Genomic DNA, 21,023 nt, shown 5'->3' on the forward strand with positions numbered 1-21,023 from the left:
GCAGGAGAATTGCTTGAACCCAGGAGGCGAAGGTTGCAGTTAGCCCGCCTCAGCCTTCCAAAGTGCTGGGATTACAGGTGTGAGCCACTGCACCTGGCCCACAGGTGTTTTTGGGGTTTTTTTACTGTAATTTTTAAGTATTTGGTTTTTGTTTGTTTGTTTTTTGAGGGAGGTCTTGCTCTGACACCCAGGCTGGGTGCAGTGATGCAATCACGGCTTACTACAGTTTTCACCTCCCAGGTTCAAGCGCCCCTCCCACCACAGCCTCCAGAGTAGCTAGGACTACAGGCGCATGCCACTAAGCCCAGCTAATCTTTGCATTTTTTGTAGAGATGGGGGGGTCTCATTCTGCTGCCCAGGCTGGTCTCAAACTCCTGGGCTCAAGCAATCTACCTGCCCTGGCCTCCCAAAGTGCTGGGATTATAGGCGTGAGCCACTGTACCTGGCCTTATGTACAGGTTTTCCTGTGAACATAAGTTGTAATTTCTCTGGGATAAATGCCCAGGAGTGTATTCTGTGGGATAGATGGACCATAGTTTGACTAACCATTCCTCTGTTGAAGGACATCTGGGTTGTTTCCAGTTTTGGTTATTATGAATAAAGATGCTATAAAAATTTGTACACAGATTTTCGTGTGAACATAAATCTTCATTTCTCTGGGAAATATGCCAAGGAATGCAATTGCTAAGTCATATTGTAGTTGCATGTTTAGTTTTTAAGAAATTTACAGGGGCTGCATGTGGTGGCTCATTCCTGTAATCCTGGCACTTTGAAAGGAAGAGGTAGGAGGATTGCTTGAGCCCAGGAATTCAAGACCAGCCTGGGTAACATCGCAAGATCCTGTCTCTGCAATAAATAAATAAATAAGCTGAGTATGGTGGCGGATTCCTGTAGTCCCAGCTACTTGGGAGGCTGAAGTTGGAAGATCACTTGAGCCCGGGAGTTTGAGGTTGCAGTGAGCTATGACTATGCCACTGTACTCCAACCTGGACAACAGAAAAAGACCCTGTCACTAAAAAATACAATAAAATAATAATTAAAAAATTTTAGGTAGGGCATGGTGGCTCACACCTGTAATCCCAGCACTTTGGGAGGCCAAGGCGGACGGATCACCTGAGGTCAGGAGTTCGAGACCAGCCTGGCCAATATGGTGAAACCCCATCTCTACTAAAAGTACAAAACTAGCCAGGCATGGTGCCACATGCCTATAGTCCCAGCTACTCGGGAGGCTGAGGCAGGAGAATCACTGGAACCCAGGAGGCAGAGGTTGCAGTGAGCCGAGATCGCACCATTGCACTCCAGCCTGGGCCATAGAGCAAGATTCTGTCTCAAAAAAAAAAAACTTTAAAAATAAATTTACAAACTCTTTTCAGACTGACTACCATTTTACAGCCTCACGAGCAACATATGAGTGATCTAGTTTCTCCATATCCTTGCTAACATTTGGTGTTATCACTATGTTTTATTTTAGCCATTCTGATAATTGAATAGCAGAATCTTGTTATGATTTTAATTTGAATTTTTTTCTAATGGCTAATAATGTTGCAAATCTTTCCATGTGTTTATTTGCCATTTGTACATCATCTTTGGTGAATATCTGTTCATGATTTTTGCCTATTTCTCATTGCTCATTGTTGTGGTTTTTGTTTGTGGTTTTTTTTTTTTGTTTTTGAGACAGAGTCTTGCTCTGTCACCCAGGCTGGAGTGTAGTGGTGCGATCTCTGCTCACTGCAACCTCTGCCTCCTTGGTTCTAGCAATTCTTCTGCCTCAGCCTCCTGAGTAGCTGGGATTATAGGCCGTGCCACCATGCCCAGCTGATTTTTTGTATTTTTAGTAGAGACAGGGTTTCACGATGTTAGCCAGGATGGTCTCGATCTCCTGATCTCGTGATCCACCTGCTTCGGCCTCCCAGAATGCTGGGAATACAGGCATGAGCCACCGCCCCTGGCTGTTGTATTATTTATTTATTTATTTATTTATTTTGAGATGGAGTCTCACTCTGTTGCCCAGGCTGGAGTGCAGTGGCGTGATCTCGGTTCACTGCAACCTCTGCCACCCAGGTTCAAGTGATTCTCCTGCCTCAGCCTCCCAAGTAGCTGGGATTACACGCACACGACACCATGCCCAGCGAATTTTTTGTATCTTTAGTAGAGACAGGGTTTCACCATCTTGGCCAGGCTGGTCTTGAACTCCTGACCTTGTGATCCACCCATCTTGGACTCCCAAAGTACTGGGATTACAGGCATGAGCCACCATGCCTGGCCTATTTTTTTTAACTATTAAGTTTTGTGTTTTTTTTTTTTTTTCTTTTTGAGACAGAGTCTTACTCTGTTGCCCAGGCTGGAGTGCAGTGGCTCGATCTTGGCTTACTGCAACCTCCGCCTCCTGGGTTCAAGCGATCCTCTGGCCTCAGCCTCCTGAGTAGCTGAGATTACAGGAATGTGCCACCACATCTAGCTAATTTTTGTATTTTTAGTAGAGACGGGGTTTCACCATGGTGGCCAGGCTGGTCTCGAACTCCTGACCTCAGGTGATCTGCCCGCCTCGGCCTCCCGAAGTGCTGGGATTACAGGCATGAACCACTACGCCCAGCCTAGCTGTTGAGTTTTAAGAGATTCTTTTATTTCTAGATACTAGACCTTTGTCAGACATGTGGTTTGCAAATATGTCATCCAAGTCTGTATCCTGTCTTTTTATCTTCGTAGCAGGGTCTTTCACCAAGCAAAAGCTTTTAATTTTTCTTTTTTTTTTTGAGACTGAGTTTTACTTTTGTTGCCCAGGCTGGAGGGCAATGTCGCCATCTCGGCTCACTGCAACCTCCCCTCCCTTTGTATTTTTAGTAGAGATGGGGTTTCTCCATGTTGGTCAGGCTGGTCTTGAACTACAGACCTCAGGTGATCCACCCGCGTCGGCCTCCCAAAGTGCTGGGATTACAGGCGTGAGCCACCGCGCCTGGCCTTTAATTAGTTTTTAATTTTGATGAGGTTCAGTTTATCAAATTTTCCCTTTATGGATCATGGTCTTCATATCAAGTCTATGAAGTCTTTGTCTAGTCCTAGATCCTAAAGATTTTCTCCTAGGTTTTTTTTCTAAACATTCTATAGCTTTATATTTAGCTATATATGGAATCTTGAGTGAATTAGACTTCATGAACTAACACCCGACCCATGCAAGGTTTAGTATTCAGCAACAGCTCCAGACCCAAAGAGATGCCCTTGCACATTTCTGTAACTCTTCACATAGCTTCCTGCTCTCTGATACGTAGCCTAGGACCTCTGTTCTTAACTATTACACTATATTGCCTCTTAAGTTAGAGGTTGTGCAGCGTGTTAATCAATGGCTGATCAATTACAATTACTGAGTTCCTAACTATAGGAAAGGTCCCACAAAAGATGCAAAAAAGGAAGACATCCCAGCCTCAACCCCAGTCATCCCCACATGAGCCCAAAGCAGTGATTAGGAAATACGTGCAAACCTCTGAGGCAAGGGATGGTGACAGTACCATGAGCAATAGGATTGCACAGTGAGTGACAAGCCATGATGCTGCTGTCTCCTCTCTGGACCCATCATTCATCCCTCTTCCCACACCTCTCTAGTTCCTCCAGCCTCTTCCATCAATGAGGAGCCAGAAAATTGGCTGCCTCTCCCACCCTAGCCTCCCAAACTTCATCTAAGTTTTTGACTGGGTCAGGCACGGTGGCTCAAGCCTGTAATCCCAGCACTTTGGGAGGCTGAGGCAGGCGGATCACTTGAGCCCAGGAGTTCGAGACCAGCGTAGGCAACATGGCAAAACCCTGCCTCTACAAAAAATACAAAAATTAGCCAGGCTTGGTGGCATGCACCTGTAGTCCCAGCTACTCGGGAGGCTGAGCATGGGAGTTCAAGGCTACGGTACTGCACTCTAGACTGGGTGACAGAGTGAGACTCTGTCTCAAAAAAAAAGTTTTTGACTCAACATGGGGATAAATTATAACCCAGGTCAATTCTGGGCCTGTAAACCTCTCTAGAAGGAAAAACTCTCTTTCTCTACTCTCAACAGTTCTAACACCAAATATGTGAATTTTCCACACCAGCAAAATTATCCAGTTCTCTGTGGACAACAACTGGGTTTCCTACAATTAACTCAATTCTGACATGAACTACCTGGAGCCAGCACAGGCCCCACAGGTGAAGGGCTCAGTCCCACAAGACTGCCCCCACTTCAGGTGCCAGTTGCAGGTAGTGGGTTCCCAGATTACCCACTCTCCTCTCCAATTTAGCTACAAACAGGAGGTCCCTATGACCCTCAGGTTTGGTAACTTGTAGCTCATAGAACTCAAAGAAACACTTTGCTCTTTCTGGTTTATTATTAAGGATACACCCAAGAACAGCCTAATGGACAAGGGATGGACGGAGTGCCCAGAGCTTTCTGCCCTTTCCAGACATGCCACCCTCCCTGAATCTTAACGTGTTCACCAACCCGGAAGCACCCTGAAACCCACAATTTAGGATTTACATGGAGGTTCCATTATGTAGGCATGAGTGATTAAATCATTGGCCATTGGCCAAGCCTGGGGGCCTGTAATCCTCGTGACTCTGTATCCTGGCAATTTGAGAGGCTGAGATGGGAAGATCACCAGAGGCCAGGAGTTCAAGACCAGCCTGGGCAACATAGTGAGACCTGTCTCTAAAAAATTTAGAAAGAAAAAGTAAAATAAAAAATCAGCCAGGTGCAGTGGTTCATGCCTGTAATCCCAGCACTTTGGGAGGGTGAGGTGGGTGGATCACTTGAGTGGGACTGCAGGTGAGTACCACCATGCCTGGCTAATTTTATTTTTTGTAGAGACAAGTTTCACTATGTTGCCCACGCTGGTCTCAAACTCCTGGACTCAAACAATCCTCCCACCTCAGCCTCCCAAAGTGCTAGGATTAACAGGAGTGAGCCACCACTCACTCCAGTGGGCATGAGTCAAGCTGGATTTCATACTATTTTCTTGTTTTTTTTTGTTTGTTTGTTTGTTTTTGTTGTTGTTTTTGGGGGGCGGGGTGAGACAGAGTCTTGCTCTGTCTCCCAGGCTGGAGTGCAGTGGCTCGATCTCAGCTCACTGCAACCTCTGCTTCCTGGGTTCCAGCAATTCTCCTGCCTCAGCCTCCAGAGTAGCTGAGATTACAGGCATGTGCCACCACACCCAGTTAATTTTTTGTATCTTTAGTAGAGACGGGGTTTCACTATGTTGTCCAGGCTGGTCTCGAACTCCTGACCTCAAGTGATCTGCCCGCCTTGGCCTCCCAAAGTTCTGAGATGACAGGCGTGAGCCACCACACCCGGCCTCTTTTTCTTTCTTTCTTTTTTTTCTCCCTTCCCATGCAGTTTTTCTTACTCCCAACCTCTCTCATAGTTTATCTTACCTGCTTGCCATCCTTGGGCAGCTACATTTTTGACCTCTTAGCCAGTTTGAGTCTTTCTTTTTTTTTTTCACTCAGTCTCACTCTGTTACCAAAGCTGAAGTGCAGGGGCATGATCACGGCTCACTGATCATGCCAGCCCCAACCTCCTGGGCTCAAGCAAACCTCCCACCTCAGCCCTGCCCCAAGTAATGGAGACTACAGGTGCGGGCCACCACTCCCAGCAAATTTTTTTTTTTTTTGAGACGGAGTCTCGCTCTGTCACCCAGGCTGGAGTGCAGTGGCGCGATCTCAGCTCTCTGCAAGCTCCACCTCCCGGGTTCACACCATTCTCCTGCCTCAGCCTCCTGAGTAGCTGGGACTACAGGAGCCCACCACCACGCCCGGCTAATTGTTTTTTGTTTGTTTGTTTGTTTGTTGGGGTTCTTTTTGTATTTTTAGTAGAGACAGAGTTTCACCATGTTAACCAGGATGGTCTCGATCTCCTGACCTCGTGATCCACCCTCCTCAGCCTCCCAAAGTGCTGGGATTACAGGCATGAGCCACCGCACCCAGTCATGCCCAGCTAATTTTTAAATTTTTTGTAGAGATGAGATCTCACTATGTTGCCCAGGCTGGTCTCAAACTCCTGTGAGCCCCTCAGTTAATAGAAGAAACGGTCAAGCATGGTGGCATAGGTCTGTATTCCCAGCTACCCGAGAGGCTGAGAAGGGAGGATCTCTTGAGCTCAAGAGTTTAAGGCTATATGCCAGGCATGGTGGCTCACACCTGTAATCCCAGCACTTTGGGAGGTTGAGGTGGGTGGATCACTTGAGACCAGGAGTTCGAGACCAGCCTGGCCAACATAGTGAAACCCCGTCTCTACTATAAAAAATACAAAAATTGGCTGGGCACGGTGGCTTACACCTGTAATCCCAGCACTTTGGGAGACTGAGGCGGGCGGATCACAAGGTCAGGAGTTTGAGACCAGCCTGGCCAACGTGGTGAAATCCCATCTCTACTAAAAATACAAAAATTAGCCGGGTGTGGTTGGCAGGTGCCTGTAATCCCAGCTACTCAGGAGGCTGAGGCAGAAGAATTGCTTGAACCCAAGAGGCAGAGGTTTCGGTGAGCCAAGGTCGCGCCATTGCACTTCAGCCTGGGTGACAGAGCAAGACGCCATCTCAAAATACATACATACATACATACATACATACATACATACATACATACATACAAAAAGTAGCCGGGTGTGGTGGTGCATGCCTGTAGTCCCAGCTACTCAGGAGGCTGAGGCAGGAGAATTGCTTAAACATGGAGGGCAGAGGTTGCAGTGAGCTGAGATTATGCCACTGCACTCCAGTCTGGGCAACAGAGTAAGACTCTGTCTCAAAAAAAAAAAAAAAAAAGGAGTTTGAGGCTGCAGTAAACTAAGATGGCACCACTGCACTTCACACCTTACTCTAGCCTGGGTGACAGAGCGAGACCTTGTCTCTAAAAAAAAAAACAAAAAACGAAAAACCAAAAAAAAAAAGGGTGGGGTGGAATAGAATAAACAACTCTGAGAAGGGACATGATCTGGTGACAATCTCAAGTGAATCAGTGGTTGAACCAGGACCAGATCCCAGTGCCCCATCTTCTGGGGACATCCTGGGTCTGAATCTTCAATGCATGTCCCTTCTGCAGTGCCTTCCTCTGTGGCCCTCAAAGGGAAACTGAAGCCTTTGAGGACATGAAGACTCGCATTAGGCCAACGAGGGGTCTTGGAACTCCAGATCAAAGAGAAGAAGAAAGACCTGACTCTGTGTGTGTGTACATGTGTGTGTGTGTGTGGCAGAGGGGGGTGTGGTCATGGGGTATTGACATGAATACGCAAGGGGCAGGAAGCATCTGAAATCAGAGCTAACTTGGGAGGCACAGAACACGGGGTGCCTGGAAGGGGAACAGATGTGTTATGGGGCACAGGGCAGGCTGGGAGGGGAACAAAGGTCCACTCCATGGGTAACCAGACCCTTCCGCCAGGGCTGGCCACTTCTGCCTTTGGAAAATGTTTCACAATGCCCCATGTTGTGTGTGTGTGTGAATCGGCCGATGTGAACCAAATGTTGATGTAAGAGGCAGGGCACTCGGCTGCGGATGGGTAACAGGGCGTGGGCTGGCACACTTACTTGCACCAGTGCCCAGAGAGGGGGTGCAGGCTGAGGAGCTGCCCAGAGCACCGCTCACACTCCCAGAGTACCTGAAGTCGGCATTTCAATGACAGGTGAGTAGTGGCCCCTAGGGACAGAGCCTGATTGGGGGGTGGAGTGGAGGAGGTCACTAGGCTGGTGGAGACTTGAGGAAGCAAGAAAGCCCTTGGTCCCCTGTGGAAGCCTCTGGTCCCCCGTGGGAGTCCTAGTCTAGAACACAGTTCTGGACACCAGACTCAATCTCACTGGGTGGAGTCCTTCACACCCCTAAGGGGTCTACCTTTCCTTTGTCTGAAGTCCGTGGATCAAAGCCCCTGGAGCTTTCTGGGCTGCCGGAGAAGGTGAGGGGTCCAGCCAAGGGGCAGACATGTGGCCTCAGCTTGCCCTTCTTAGAGCCTAGGGTCTCTCTGCATTCTCTGCGGCAGGAGATCTGCCTCTGGGCATCTGTCCTCACATGAGAGGACAGTAATTCTGAAGCTGCCATGTCCCACACATCTGGAATGTTTGGTTGAGAGGTGGAGGTGATGGACCCAAGATGGGGGCCAGGGACCTTAGTTTCTCCACTTTTCCGGGAGGAGGAGGGAAGGGAGCAGGCGGCTTTAACTCTGGGCCACCAGAAAGAGGCAGGACACTCACCATGCTTCATGGGCCCCCACAGGTGACAAGGGTCCCCAAAGGCTAAGCGGGTCCAGCTATGGTTCCATCTCCGGCCCGACCAGCCCAGGGCCACAGCAAGCACCTCCCAGAGAGACCTACCTGAGTGAGAAGATCCCCATCCCAGACACAAAACCGGTGGGATGCTGGAAACTTCCTGGGGGCTTGCAAGATTGACAGGATCCTGTGGGATCCCATGGGCTGGAGAATGGGGTCTCCTTATGATCATGGGTGGCAAGTCCCTTCCAAGTCTGAGCAGCAGTGGTGGACAGTGGCAACTGCCCCTTCCTGCTTCCGTCCCCAGTGCTTAGCTGGGGTGCTTCAGTATTTGTCTAAAAATGATTAAATGGCTTTCTCAATGAATCTCAGCTTTCCTATGAAGGAAAAGAGGCCCAGGAGGAATTGGGATTGGAGCCTTGAGGACATGTTATAGCATTTAGGAAAGGGCATAGGGAGAAGTGAAGGAGGCTGCAGGCTGGCATCTAGCATCTAGGATGCTGTCACCTGCATTTCCAGTATCTTCTCTTTTTTTGGAGATGGAGTCTCGCTCTGTAGCCCAGGCTGGAGTGCAGTGGCGCGATCTCAGCTCACTGCAACCTCTGCTTCCCGAGTTTAAGCGATTCTCCTGCCCCGGCCTCCCGAGTAGCTGGGATTACAGGCGTGCACCACCATGCCAGGCTAATTTTTGTATTTTTACTAGAGACAGGGTTTCACCATGTTGGCCACTGGTCTCAAACTCCTGAGCTCAAGTGATCCACCCACCTCGGCCTTCCAAAGTGCTGGGATTACAGACACGAGCCACTGCTCCCAGCCTCCAATATCTTCAGCAGATTTCTAAGTCAATATGCCATGCCCTGGAACAGGGTGGGGGGACCATAGCCTCAGCGGACCACAGAGAGGAGGCCCTGTGGTCGGAAAAGGAGCTGGCAAGGGAGGAGCTGGGCTAGGGAAGCTTCGTCCCCTCACCCCCTTAGACAGCCCCCTGTGAGGTCTCTGAGGACCTGACAAGTCAGGGCTTGAGAGGGGCAGGCAGTTCAGGTGCAAGCCAGCTGCTGAGCTTAACAGATCCAGAAAAAGATCCTCTGTGACTCATCAGAGCATGCTGCCTCCTCCACCCATGCCCTCCCCATCCCCTGGGTGGCAGACCCAGGAATGGGCCACGGAGGGCAGGGCTGGGCTGATGAGCCTGTTGGGGCTCCTCTAGGGGATGGCCAAGGCCAGCTGCCACCATCCCTATACCCAGGACCCCCTCACTCTACTCCTCCCACCCCCACACAGGGCACCTTCAGCCTGCGGAAGCTATGGGCCTTCACGGGGCCTGGCTTCCTCATGAGCATTGCTTTCCTGGACCCAGGAAACATCGAGTCAGATCTTCAGACTGGCGCCGTGGCGGGATTCAAAGTAACTAAGTCGGGACCTGAGTGGGGACACTTTCAAGAGGGAGGTGACCAGGCTAAGTGTTGAAGGCCCCTGCTGGCCATGTTTCTCCAATGTGGCCTGGGAGCTGGTGTTAAGTTCAAATGGGCCCGAAAAGGGTCCCCAGGGCAGCCCTGCCAGAAGGTGGGGCATTTGTGTGGGGGGTAGGGGACTGGACTCCTCTCTTTAAAAAAAAAAAAATATATATATATATATATATATATATATTTATTTATTTATTTATTTAATTTTATTTTTTGAGACTCAGTCTCACTCGGTCACCCAGGCTGGAGTGCAGTGGCACAATCTCGGCTCACTGCAACCTCTGCCTCCCGGGTTCAAGTGATTCTCCTGCCTCAGCCTCCTGAGTAGTGCATGCCACCACGCCTGGCTAATTTTTGTATTTTTAGTAGAGATGGGGTTTCACTGTGTGGGCCAGGCTGGTCTTGAACTCCTGACCTCAAGTGATCCACCCGCCTCGGCCTCCCAAAGTGCTGGGATAACAGGTGTGAGCCACCTTGCCTGGCGTAACTTATTTATTTATTTAGAGATGGGGGTCTCACTATGTTGCTCAGGCTGCTCTTGAACTCCTGGACTCAAGCAATCCTCCCACCTTAGCCTTTTAAAGTGCTGGGATTACAGGGTGAGCTACCAGCGCCCAGCCAGGTTGGGACTCCATCTCTCCCACCGCCTCCCCGAGGAGTATGCTTGGTTAGAGGGTACCACGAGCTCAGGGGCTTTCTGAGGCTGGCCTCTCTGGCTGAAGGCCTCTCCCTGCCTCCTCACAGCTTCTCTGGGTGCTGCTCTGGGCCACGGTGTTGGGCTTGCTCTGCCAGCGACTGGCTGCACGTCTGGGCGTGGTGACAGGCAAGGACTTGGGCGAGGTCTGCCATCTCTACTACCCTAAGGTGAGCTTGGGGGGCCTGGACAGGGAGAACCACTGGCCCCAAACCCCAAACAGCCATTTTCAGCTTCCACGATCAAATAAATACATCATCTCACATGGGGCATCCCAAGTCTGTTTGTTTTTGTTGTTGTTTGTTTGTTTGTTTGTTTTTCAGTCGGAGTCTCACTCCGTCGCCCAGTCAGGAGTGCAATGGTGCGATGTCAGCTCACTGCAACCTCTACCTCCCAGGTACAAGTGATTCTCCTGACTCAGCCTCTCAAGTAGCTGGGATTACAGGTGCCCACCACCATCATCGGCTAATTTTTGTATTTTTAGTAGAGCTGGGGTTTCACCATGTTGGCCAGGCTGGTCTCAAACTCCTGACCTCAGATGATCCACCCACCTCAGTCTCCCAAAGTGCTGGGATTACAGGCATGAGCCACTGCATCCGGCCCCAATTCCATTTGATAGATGGAAAGACTGAGGCTCAAACTGATAGCACATAGCCTAGAGGGACATGAGAGGCATGTCATTTCACAGAAGGGGTAATTAAAATTGGGGAAAGTGACTTGCCCAAGACAAAAAATGGGGAGGCATCAGCTCAGGAATGGTCAATGGCTGGGGTGGACCCTGGGGAGTTCGTTGTTGTGAGTGTCCAGTTTGGAAAACAGAAATTACAGCACCGGACATTTCAAAGGTATTGAATGCAGGGATTGAAAGGTTTGGGAGGGCTTGAGGGGCAAGGGAAGAGGGTGTTACAAAAAGATCAGAAAGCTGCTACACCTCTGGCACAAGCCCCAGAGCCATCCTTTGCCTCTGAGCTCCTTGAAGCATTATTGATGCTGATGAAATGGCCACTAGTGCTGCCAGAGTCCAGGTTGCCTGGTGCCACTGCCAGAAATACCACAAGAAGCAGGGGGAAAAAATGGTTTATCTCAGCCTGGGGCGGTGGCTCACGCCAGTAATCCCAGCACTTTGGGAGGCCAAGGCGGGTGGATCACCTGAGGTCGGGAGTTCGAGACCAGCCTGACCAACATGGAAAAACCCCGTCTCTACTAAAAATACAAAACTAGCCGGGCATGGTGGCACATGCCTGTAGTCCCAGCCACTCGGGAGGCTGAGGCAGGAGAATCACTTGAACACGGGAGGCGGAGATTGTGGTGAGCCGAGATCGTGCCATTGCACTCCAGCCTGGGCAACAACAGCAAAACTCTATTTCAAAAAAAAAAAAAAAAAGTTTATCTGTGCCTTTCCATCTCCTGTATGCTCTTCCTATATAAGGTAGGAAGCCCATTGGCCAGACTGTCTTGTAAATGTAGTCTGAGAGGACAGACAAATGTAGTCTGAGACGACAGGCAAATAACCGGCCCACACTTAATGAAGGATCATCTCCTCCCCATAGGTGCCCCGCACCGTCCTCTGGCTGACCATCGAGCTAGCCATTGTGGGCTCCGACATGCAGGAAGTCATCGGCACGGCCATTGCATTCAATCTGCTCTCAGCTGGACGGTACCACCCCAGTGTACCCCAACTCTTCAGGCCAGGCAGAGAACAGCTGCTGCTACTTCCCCCCACCCAGTCCCTCCCAGAGTCTATTTTATCCTGCTGTCCCCTCTGAAGCAGGGCTGCTGCCCTGTTTTCCAGAAATGTAAAGTGACTTGTCTAAAGTCACACAGATGTGAGTCATGCAGGACTTTGGGACTGCAGCCCTAAACTCCCTGCTGCGCCGGGTGCCAGGTCTCTCCTCTAGCTCTGCCCTACCTCGACTGTTCTATGCCACACTCCCACTCCCCTTGCCCTAGCTGTCTGGGGGCGCTTAGGGTCCTGCTCCCAGGAGGCCAGATTCCTGTCTCCAGCCCTGAGGCTCCGTAGGAGTTAGAGACCCCTGGACCAGGCTGGGCTGACCCGGGCCACTCTGGTTTCAGAATCCCACTCTGGGGTGGCGTCCTCATCACCATCGTGGACACCTTCTTCTTCCTCTTCCTCGATAACTACGGTGGGTGCACACCCCACCTCATAGGGGAGTGGTGGTGGTGAGGGTGCTGTACTGGGAGAAGGGCTCTGACATCAAACTGCCTGGGAGCGCACCTGAGCTCCCTCACTCTCCCTGGGTGGCCTCTAGCGAGTTACTTGGACGTGCCTTTTTTCACCTGTAACATGGGGAAATAATAGCACAGACATCAGAGGGTGGTTGTGAAGACTGAGTGAGGTAACATGTTAAGCACTTGGCACTGTGCCTAGAAGCGCTCGTAGTATTAGCCATTACGAATTGTTGATGTTACAGATTTTTGTCGTTGGTTTGTTTAGTTTGTTTGTTCTGCTCCGTAGGGCTGCGGAAGCTGGAAGCTTTTTTTGGACTCCTTATAACCATTATGGCCTTGACCTTTGGCTATGAGGTAGGAAGCCAGTGCTGCAACCCCACCGTGGACCTCCCAAGATCATTCCTCTCCCTTCCCTCTGGCCGCGGGCTGCGGGGGGCTGGAGTGGGATGGAGGCTGAGAAATGGTGACCGCGGCGTGGTTGCGAGGGGCGGGACTTGTCCTGACCAGGCTCCTCCCTGCAGTATGTGGTGGCGCGTCCTGAGCAGGGAGCGCTTCTTCGGGGCCTGTTCCTGCCCTCGTGCCCGGGCTGCGGCCACCCCGAGCTGCTGCAGGCGGTGGGCATTGTTGGCGCCATCATCATGCCCCACAACATCTACCTGCACTCGGCCCTGGTCAAGGTGAGCAGAGGGGAGGGGAAAGGAGACCACCTCACTCAGTCGGAGTCATGCTGGCTCCGCCTCCAAGCCTGGAGCCCCTCCCCTCTGGCTCCTTCCGTCAGGATTTGCGGAGCCTGTAATAATTGAGGGTCAGGCGAGGCGCCATGGCTCACGCCTGTAATCCCAGCACTTTGGGAGGCGGAGGCGGGCGGATCACGAGGTCAAGAGATCGACACCATCCTGGTCAACATGGCGAAACCCCGTCTCTACTAAAAATACAAAAACTAGCTGGGCGTGGTGGCGCGCGCCTGTAGTCCCAGCTGCTTGGGAGGCTGAGGCAGGAGAATCGCTTGAACCCGGGAGGCAGGGGTTGCGGTGAGCCGAGATCGCGCCACTGCACCACTCCAGCCTGGCGACAGAGCGAGACTCTGTCTCAAAAAAAAAAAAAAAGTGTCTACTGTGCGCTGGGAGGAACAGACAGTCAAGGTCTCTGCCCTTCTAGAGTTTCCGTGCTAGTGGGGTAGACGGATGACAAGCAAGTAAACCAACAAAGGAAGGAATTATAGGCTGGGGCGCAGTGGCTCACGCCTGTAATCCCAGCACTTCGGGAGGCCGAGGCGGGCGGGTGGATCACGAGGTCAGGAGTTTGAGACCAGCCTGGCCAACATGGTGAAATCCCGTCTGTACTAAAAATATAGAAAATTAGCCGGAAGTGGTGGCGCGTGCCTGTAATCCCAGCTACTCGGGAGGCTGAGGCAGGAGAATCGCTTGAAGCCAGTAGGCGGAAGTTGCAGTGAGGGGAGATGGTGACATTGCACTCCAGCCTGAGTGACAGAGCAAGACTCCGTCTCAAAAAAAGAAAAAGAAAAAGAACTGTAGAGCTGGGCGAGGTGGCTCACGCCTGTAATCCCAGCACTTCAGGAGGCAGAGGCAGGTGGATCGCTTGAGCCCAGGAGTTCGAGACCACCCTGGGCAACATGGTAAAACCCTGTCTCTACCAACAAAAAATAAAAAATAAAATAAATTAGTTGGGTGTTGTGCACACCTGTAGTCCTAGTTACTCAGGAGGTTGAGGCTTGAGCCCCGGAGGTCGAGGCTGCAGTGAGCTGAGATCCCACCACTGCACTCTCAGTGACACAGTGAGACCCTGTCAAAATAATAATAATAATAATAATAATTGCGAAACGGACTCTGAAGTAAACAAAACAGAGAAATATGATAGAGAATGACTGAAAGTTGGGGAAGTAGATCAGGGAAAAGATATTACAAGCGGAGGGAAAGCAAGTGCAAAGGCCATTGGCAGAAATGAACGAGGCTTGGGTCCCTAACAGCTTAACAGTGGCTCACACCTGTAATCTCAGCATTTTAAGAGGCCAAGACAGGAGAATGCTTGAGCCCAGGAGTTCAAGGCTAGCCTAGCAAGACCCTGTCTCTGCAGAAAATTTAAAAATTAGCGGGTTGTAGTGGTGTGTGTCTGTGGTCCCAGCTACTTAGGAGGCTGGGGCAGGAGGATCACTTGGGCCCATGAGTTGGAGGCTGCAGTGAGCCATGCATTGCACCACGGCACTCCAGTCTGGGTGACAGAACAAAACCTGTCTCTAAAAAATAAAATAAAGTAAGCTGGACACGTCTGAGGATGGAACAAGGTGAGTGAAGGAGCGTGTCAGGACCTGAGGTAGCCAGGGACCTCAAAGGCCAGCCTTGCTTCACCCACACAGTGGCTCACAGTGGTCAGGCCTCTGTGGCAAGAACAGAGATGTAGGAAACCATCGGCTGACCTGAACCTGCCCCAGACTGCCACACAGGGGACTTGAGAAGGTACTGGGCTTGGGGAGAACATAGAAGTGTGAGGGTGGGGGACACTATGGTGGCTCTGAGGGACTTTGGCACTTCCCTCTCCCTTTGATCTTCATAGTCTCGAGAGATAGACCGGGCCCGCCGAGCGGACATCAGAGAAGCCAACATGTACTTCCTGATTGAGGCCACCATCGCCCTGTCCGTCTCCTTTATCATCAACCTCTTTGTCATGGCTGTCTTTGGGCAGGCCTTCTACCAGAAAACCAACCAGGCTGCGGTGAGACACACTTTCCCCTGCACCTGAGGCCACACATGTACTCATGTCCTGTAAGCCTTGCCGAGAACCCTAGGCAATGCAGCTGAGCCCTTCTGAGTCTCTGCCCTGATAATCTTCCCTGTTGGCAGATATCATTCATTCAGCAAATAATCATTGAGCATTTGTTATGTACCAAGCACATCCTAGACCCTGGGGATACAGCAGTCAATGCTACAAAGACCCAGCTCTCTGCAGCTTAAATAGGGAGGGAGGTGAGCAGACAGGAATGAATACCCAAGGGAAGTGCAGAGTGGGAAGAAATAAAGGGGGTGAAGAAGCATAGTTGGGGGTATGGGGGTGGGGTCTGCATTAGCCCAGGTGGTCAGGAAAGGCTTCTTGGAAGAGATAACATTTGTGCTAATACTGGAAAAGGAACTAGCCAGCTCCTCCCTGACTCTCTGGGATCTGGGACCTGTGTCTGTCTCCCCTTCTGAGTGGATCTCAGACATGAGGCTCTAACAACTGCAGTCAGGGCTGGGGGCTTCATGAATGCTGAGCGCTGTGGGAGAAGGGGTGGCCAGGCCTCCAAGGACCTGGGCACTGCCACTGCCTTGCTCTGTGACCTTGGGAGGTCACACTCCTCCCTGGGTCTCACTCTGTTCCTTGGCACAAGGAGGGAGATCAACATCAGGACTGCAAACCCTTGTCTTCAAGACCAGGCAGGTGCAGAGTTGTGGGAAGTGGACAATGTGAAGAGGGCATGGCAGCCAGCTGTCTCTGTGGTGATGCAAGCTCTTATGAACCTAAAAGAAGCTGGAAACTGGGTTCTTATGCCAGGCCTTCTCAATTTTAAATGTTGGCAACAAATCCACATTAAAGAAAAAAAAACCCGGCCGGGCGCGGTGGCTCACGCCTGTAATCCCAGCACTTTGGGAGGCTGAGGCAGATGGCTCGCTTGAGCCCGGGAGTTCAAGACCAACCTGGGCAACTTGACAAGACCCCCATCGCTACAAAACATAAAAGTAAAACAAAACAAAACCCAACTTATTTTGTTAGCCAAACAAAATATGTCTGGCCAGATTCAGCCTTGGGCCACCAGTTTTGGAACCCTGGTCAATGCTAGGCAGTCCGGTTTCCCAAGGCTGAGCGTGCTCCTCACATCTTCCTTCTACTGCCCTGGTACCCGCAGTTCAACATCTGTGCCAACAGCAGCCTCCACGACTACGCCAAGATCTTCCCCATGAACAACGCCACCGTGGCTGTGGACATTTACCAGGGGGTGAGCGCGGGTGGGCGGGGAGGGCGTGACCCAGAGAGGCTCCCCGCCTCGGGCAGGGCCACCGGTCCTACCACACTCGTCCCTGCAGGGCGTGATCCTGGGCTGCCTGTTCGGCCCCGCGGCCCTCTACATCTGGGCCATAGGTCTCCTGGCGGCTGGGCAGAGCTCCACCATGACGGGCACCTACGCGGGACAGTTCGTGATGGAGGTAGGGTAGGGGGCGGGCCCAGGAGGGCAAGGGGTCCAAGGACAGCAGGCACACTACTGGGGGCTAGAACTCCAAGCCTTGTGGGTCCTCTTTTCTTTACTTTATTTTCTTCCTTTTTTTTTGTTTTTGTTTTTGTTGTTGTTGAGACGGAGTCTTGCTCTTGTCGCCCAGGCTGGAGTGCAGTGGCGCGATCTCGGCTCACTGCAACCTCCCCCTCCCAGGTTCAAGCTTCTCCTGCTTCAGCCTCCTCAGTAGCTGGGATTTCAGGCACCTGCCACCAGGCCTGGCTAATTTTTGTACTTTTAGTAGAGACAGGGTTTCGCCATGTTGGCCAGGCTAGTCTTGAACTCTTGACCTCAAGTGATCCGCCTGCCTTGGCCTCCCAAAGTGCTGGAATTACAGGTGTGAACCACCGCACCCGGCCAATTTTTGTATTTTTAGTAGAGACGCAGTTTCGCCGTGTTGGCCAGGCTGGTCTCAAACTCTTGACCTCGTGATCCGCCCGCCTTGGCCTCCTGAAGTGCTGGGATTATAGGTGTGAGCCACTGCGTCCGGCCTTTTCTTTTATTTCTTTTTTCCTTTTTTTTGAGACGGCGTTTCGCTCTTATTGCCCAGGCTGGAGTGCAATGGCGCGATCTCCGGCTCACCGCAACCTCCACCTCCTGGGTTCAAGCAATTCTCCTGCCTCAGCCTCCTGACCAGCTGGGATTACAGGCCACCACACCCAGCTAATTTTGTATTTGCAGTAAAGACGGGGTTTCTCCATGTTGGTCAGGGTGGTCTCGAACTCCCAGCCTCAGGTGGTCTGCCCTCCTCGGCCTCCCAAAGTGCTGGGATTACAGGCGTGAGCCACCGCGCCCGGCTCTTTCTTTTTTGAGACAGGATTTCACTCTGTTGCTCAGGCTGGAGTGCAATGGCGCCATCACAGCTCGCTGCAGCCTCAACTTCAGCCTCCCGAGTCATTGGGACTACAGGCTCATGCCACCACACCAGGCTAATTTTTAAAATTATTTGTAGAGATGTGGTCTTCCTATGTTTCCCAGGCTGGTCTCGAACTCCTGGGCTCAAGTGATCTTCCCGCCTTGGCTTCCCAAAGTGCTGGGATTACAGACATGAGCCACCCCACTCAGCTTTGTTTCCTTCATGTAGCCCAGAGGGCGACACTATAAGCCCCATTTTACAGATGAGAAAACTGAGATCCCGACAGATGAGGTGACTTGCTGGAAGCTGCAGACCCAGGACTAACAGAAGCCTTTTCCCCAAAACTGTTTAGTCTTCAGCAACCAGCTATGGGATGGGAGCTCCCCATTTCTCCCCACCCATCCCCTCTTGCCACCTAGGGACAGAGCTGTCCCAGTTCAACAGTGGAAAAACAGAGCATGCCCCCAGGGATAAGTCGGTTGAGGGACTACAGAGGATCTCTCCTCTGGAATCCCCAGTCCTGTCTACTCCTCACCAAGGAGCTCACCCCCACCCCAGGGCTTCCTGAGGCTGCGGTGGTCACGCTTCGCCCGTGTCCTCCTCACCCGCTCCTGCGCCATCCTGCCCACCGTGCTCGTGGCTGTCTTCCGGGACCTGAGGGACTTGTCGGGCCTCAATGATCTGCTCAACGTGCTGCAGAGCCTGCTGGTGAGATGCGCCAACCCCACCAGCCCTGCCCACTGCTGAGCGAAACAGGACCTCCAGCAACCCCCACGCTGAGCCTTGCCTGGGCCTGCCAGGCCCTGTCCCAGGCACATCTTGCCTACAAGGCTTCCATTGTCCCCACAGCCACCCTGGGGGGCAGGAGGGTAGGAATCACCATTATCCTTCCCCCTCCCACCCCCCAGATGGTCTCCCTCTGTCACCTAGGCTGGAGTGCAGTGGTTCAATCATGGCTCACTGCAGCCTGCCCTCCCTGTCTCTGGCAATCTTCCCACCTCAGGCTCCCGAGTAGCAGGGACTACAGGTGCATGCCATCACACCCAGCTAATTTTTTTTTTTTTTTTTTGAGATGGAGTTTCACTCTTGTTACCCAGGCTAGAGTGCAGTGGTGAGATCTTGGCTCACTGCAACCTCTGCCTCCCAGGTTCAAGCGATTCTTCTGCCTCAGCCTCCTAAGTAGCTGAGATTACAAGCGCCCACCATCACACCCAGCTAATTTTTTGTATTTTTAGTAGAGACAGGGTTTCATCATGTTGGCCAGGCTAGTCTCAAACTCCTGACCTCAGGTGATCCACCCGCCTTCGCCTCCCAAAGTGCAGGGATTACAGGCATGAGCCACCGCGGCAGGTCTAATTTTTTTTTTTTTTTTTTTTTAAGTAGAGACAAAAGCTCATTACGTATGTTGCCCAGGCTCATTATCCCATTTTACAGATGGGAAAACTGATGCACTCAGTTAAGTTACTAGTGGCAGAGCTTGGATTCAAACGGAAGCAACCTGGTGCCAGAGCCCCCAAACACTTTCTCCTGCTTTGGAGCCCACAACCTGATAAGGCAGGAGACGGGGAAGTAGGCTCAGTGTGGTTAGGGCAGTTGAGCTCACACCCACACAGACGGTGTCAAGCCACGCCCATCTTGCCCCCACGCTTGCCATATTCTGAGGCAGAATTCCTCAGCCTAGGCTCCTGCTGCTCTCCCCAGCTCCCGTTCGCCGTGCTGCCCATCCTCACGTTCACCAGCATGCCCACCCTCATGCAGGAGTTTGCCAATGGCCTGTGAGTACCCCCTTTCCTAAGTGCTGGATTGCATCACCACATTTCATCCTCACAGCCACCCAGAGGTACGAGCTACAATTCTCCCCATTATCCCAATGAAGCCACAGAGGCTGAGAGAGGTTAAGGGACTTGCCCAGGTTCACACAGCTAGCAAGTTGGGGAGCCAAGACTGGAATCCAGGGCAGAGGGCTGTTTCTAGAGCCTGAGCTCCTCACTCTCGCCTCAGACTCAGCTCTTGCCAAATCCCGCCAGTGTGTAGCCTGGAGGGCCCAGGAGGCAGGAGGTGGGGAGGGGGTCTGTCTGCTCCAGGTCCCACAGCCCAGAGAAGTGGCCTCGGTGTATCCCCACCCACAATGTGGGCGCTGGGAGATGAAGAGGAGTTGATGCAGGTGGGCCAGCAGCAACCAGCCAGTCCTGAGCCTCTCTCGTGTCCCCCAGGCTGAGCAAGGTCGTCACCTCTTCCATCATGGTGCTAGTCTGCGCCATCAACCTCTACTTCGTGGTCAGCTATCTGCCCAGCCTGCCCCACCCTGCCTACTTCGGCCTTGCAGCCTTGCTGGTCGCAGCCTACCTGGGCCTCAGCACCTACCTGGTACAGTAGGGCCAGGGGATGCCTTGGGAATGGATGAGGCAAGGACAAGAGGCAACCAATGGGGAGGGTTTGGGGGGACACAATGGGGCTTCCCCAGAGGTCTTGGCCTCTCCCCAATTCATGGTTGCCCCTCCCCCAGGTCTGGACCTGTTGCCTTGCCCACGGAGCCACCTTTCTGGCCCACAGCTCCCACCACCACTTCCTGTATGGGCTCCTTGAAGAGGACCAGAAAGGGGAGACCTCTGGCTAGGCCCACACCAGGGCCTGGCTGGGAGTGGCATGTATGACGTGACTGGCCTGCTGGATGTGGAGGGGGCGCGTGCAGGCAGCAGGATGGAGTGGGACAGTTCCTGAGACCAGCCAACCTGGGGGCTTTAGGGACCTGCTGTTTCCTAGCACAGCCATGTGATTACCCTCTGGGTCTCAGTGTCCTCATCTGTAAAATGGAGACACCACCACCCTTGCCATGGAGGTTAAGCACTTTAACACAGTGTCTGGCACTTGGGACAAAAACAAACAAACAAAAAGCATTTCAAAAGGTATTTATTGAGCACCTGCAGGCGTGACCTGACAGCCCAAGGGTGGGTGGGGTGAGGGCTTGAGGACTTGGGCGGGACACAGGCTCCAAACTGGAGCTTGAAATAGTGTCTGATGAATGTTAAATTATCTATCTATTTATTTATTTATTTGAGACAGGGAAAGGGTCTCCCTCTGTTGCCCAGGCTGGAGTGCAGTGGCGCAATCTTAACTCATTGCAACCTCCATCTTCTGGGTTCAAGCGATTCTCTTTATTCAGCCCCGGGAGTGGCGCGCGCCACCACGCCCAGCTAATTTGTGTATTTTCAGCAGAGACGGGGTTTGCCATGCTGGCCAGGCTGGTCTCGAACTGCTGGATTCAAGTGATCCGCCCATCTCCGCCTCCCAAAGTGCTGGGAATTACAGGCGTGAGCCACCAAACCCGGCCTGATTAAAGTTAAATAAATACTA

The 21,023-nt window shown here is 52.0% G+C and overlaps 1 protein-coding gene across 2 annotated transcripts; it reads left to right on the forward strand.

Moving 5' to 3' along the window:
* Positions 1-7,525: 7,525 nt before the first annotated feature.
* Positions 7,526-21,023, forward strand: SLC11A1 (solute carrier family 11 member 1). Of its 2 annotated transcripts, XM_001156701.5 has the most exons (15): positions 7,526-7,628; positions 8,213-8,346; positions 9,487-9,609; positions 10,413-10,532; positions 11,913-12,019; positions 12,436-12,506; positions 12,839-12,906; positions 13,074-13,229; positions 15,124-15,282; positions 16,451-16,540; positions 16,629-16,748; positions 18,228-18,377; positions 19,371-19,444; positions 19,883-20,036; positions 20,176-21,023. In XM_001156701.5, the coding sequence occupies exons 1-15, from the start codon at positions 7,622-7,624 to the stop codon at positions 20,284-20,286; spliced, it is 1,644 nt and encodes a 547-aa protein (XP_001156701.2). In that variant the 5' UTR covers positions 7,526-7,621; the 3' UTR covers positions 20,287-21,023. The 2 variants fall into 2 exon arrangements, with proteins under 2 accessions (XP_001156701.2, XP_009442569.1); XM_009444294.4 differs by lacking the exon at positions 8,213-8,346 and having other exon boundaries at positions 7,610-7,628; positions 20,176-20,390.

The sequence above is a fragment of the Pan troglodytes genome, chromosome 13 (assembly GCF_028858775.2).
Source record: "Pan troglodytes isolate AG18354 chromosome 13, NHGRI_mPanTro3-v2.0_pri, whole genome shotgun sequence".
In the NCBI taxonomy this organism is placed as follows: Eukaryota; Metazoa; Chordata; class Mammalia; order Primates; family Hominidae; genus Pan; species Pan troglodytes.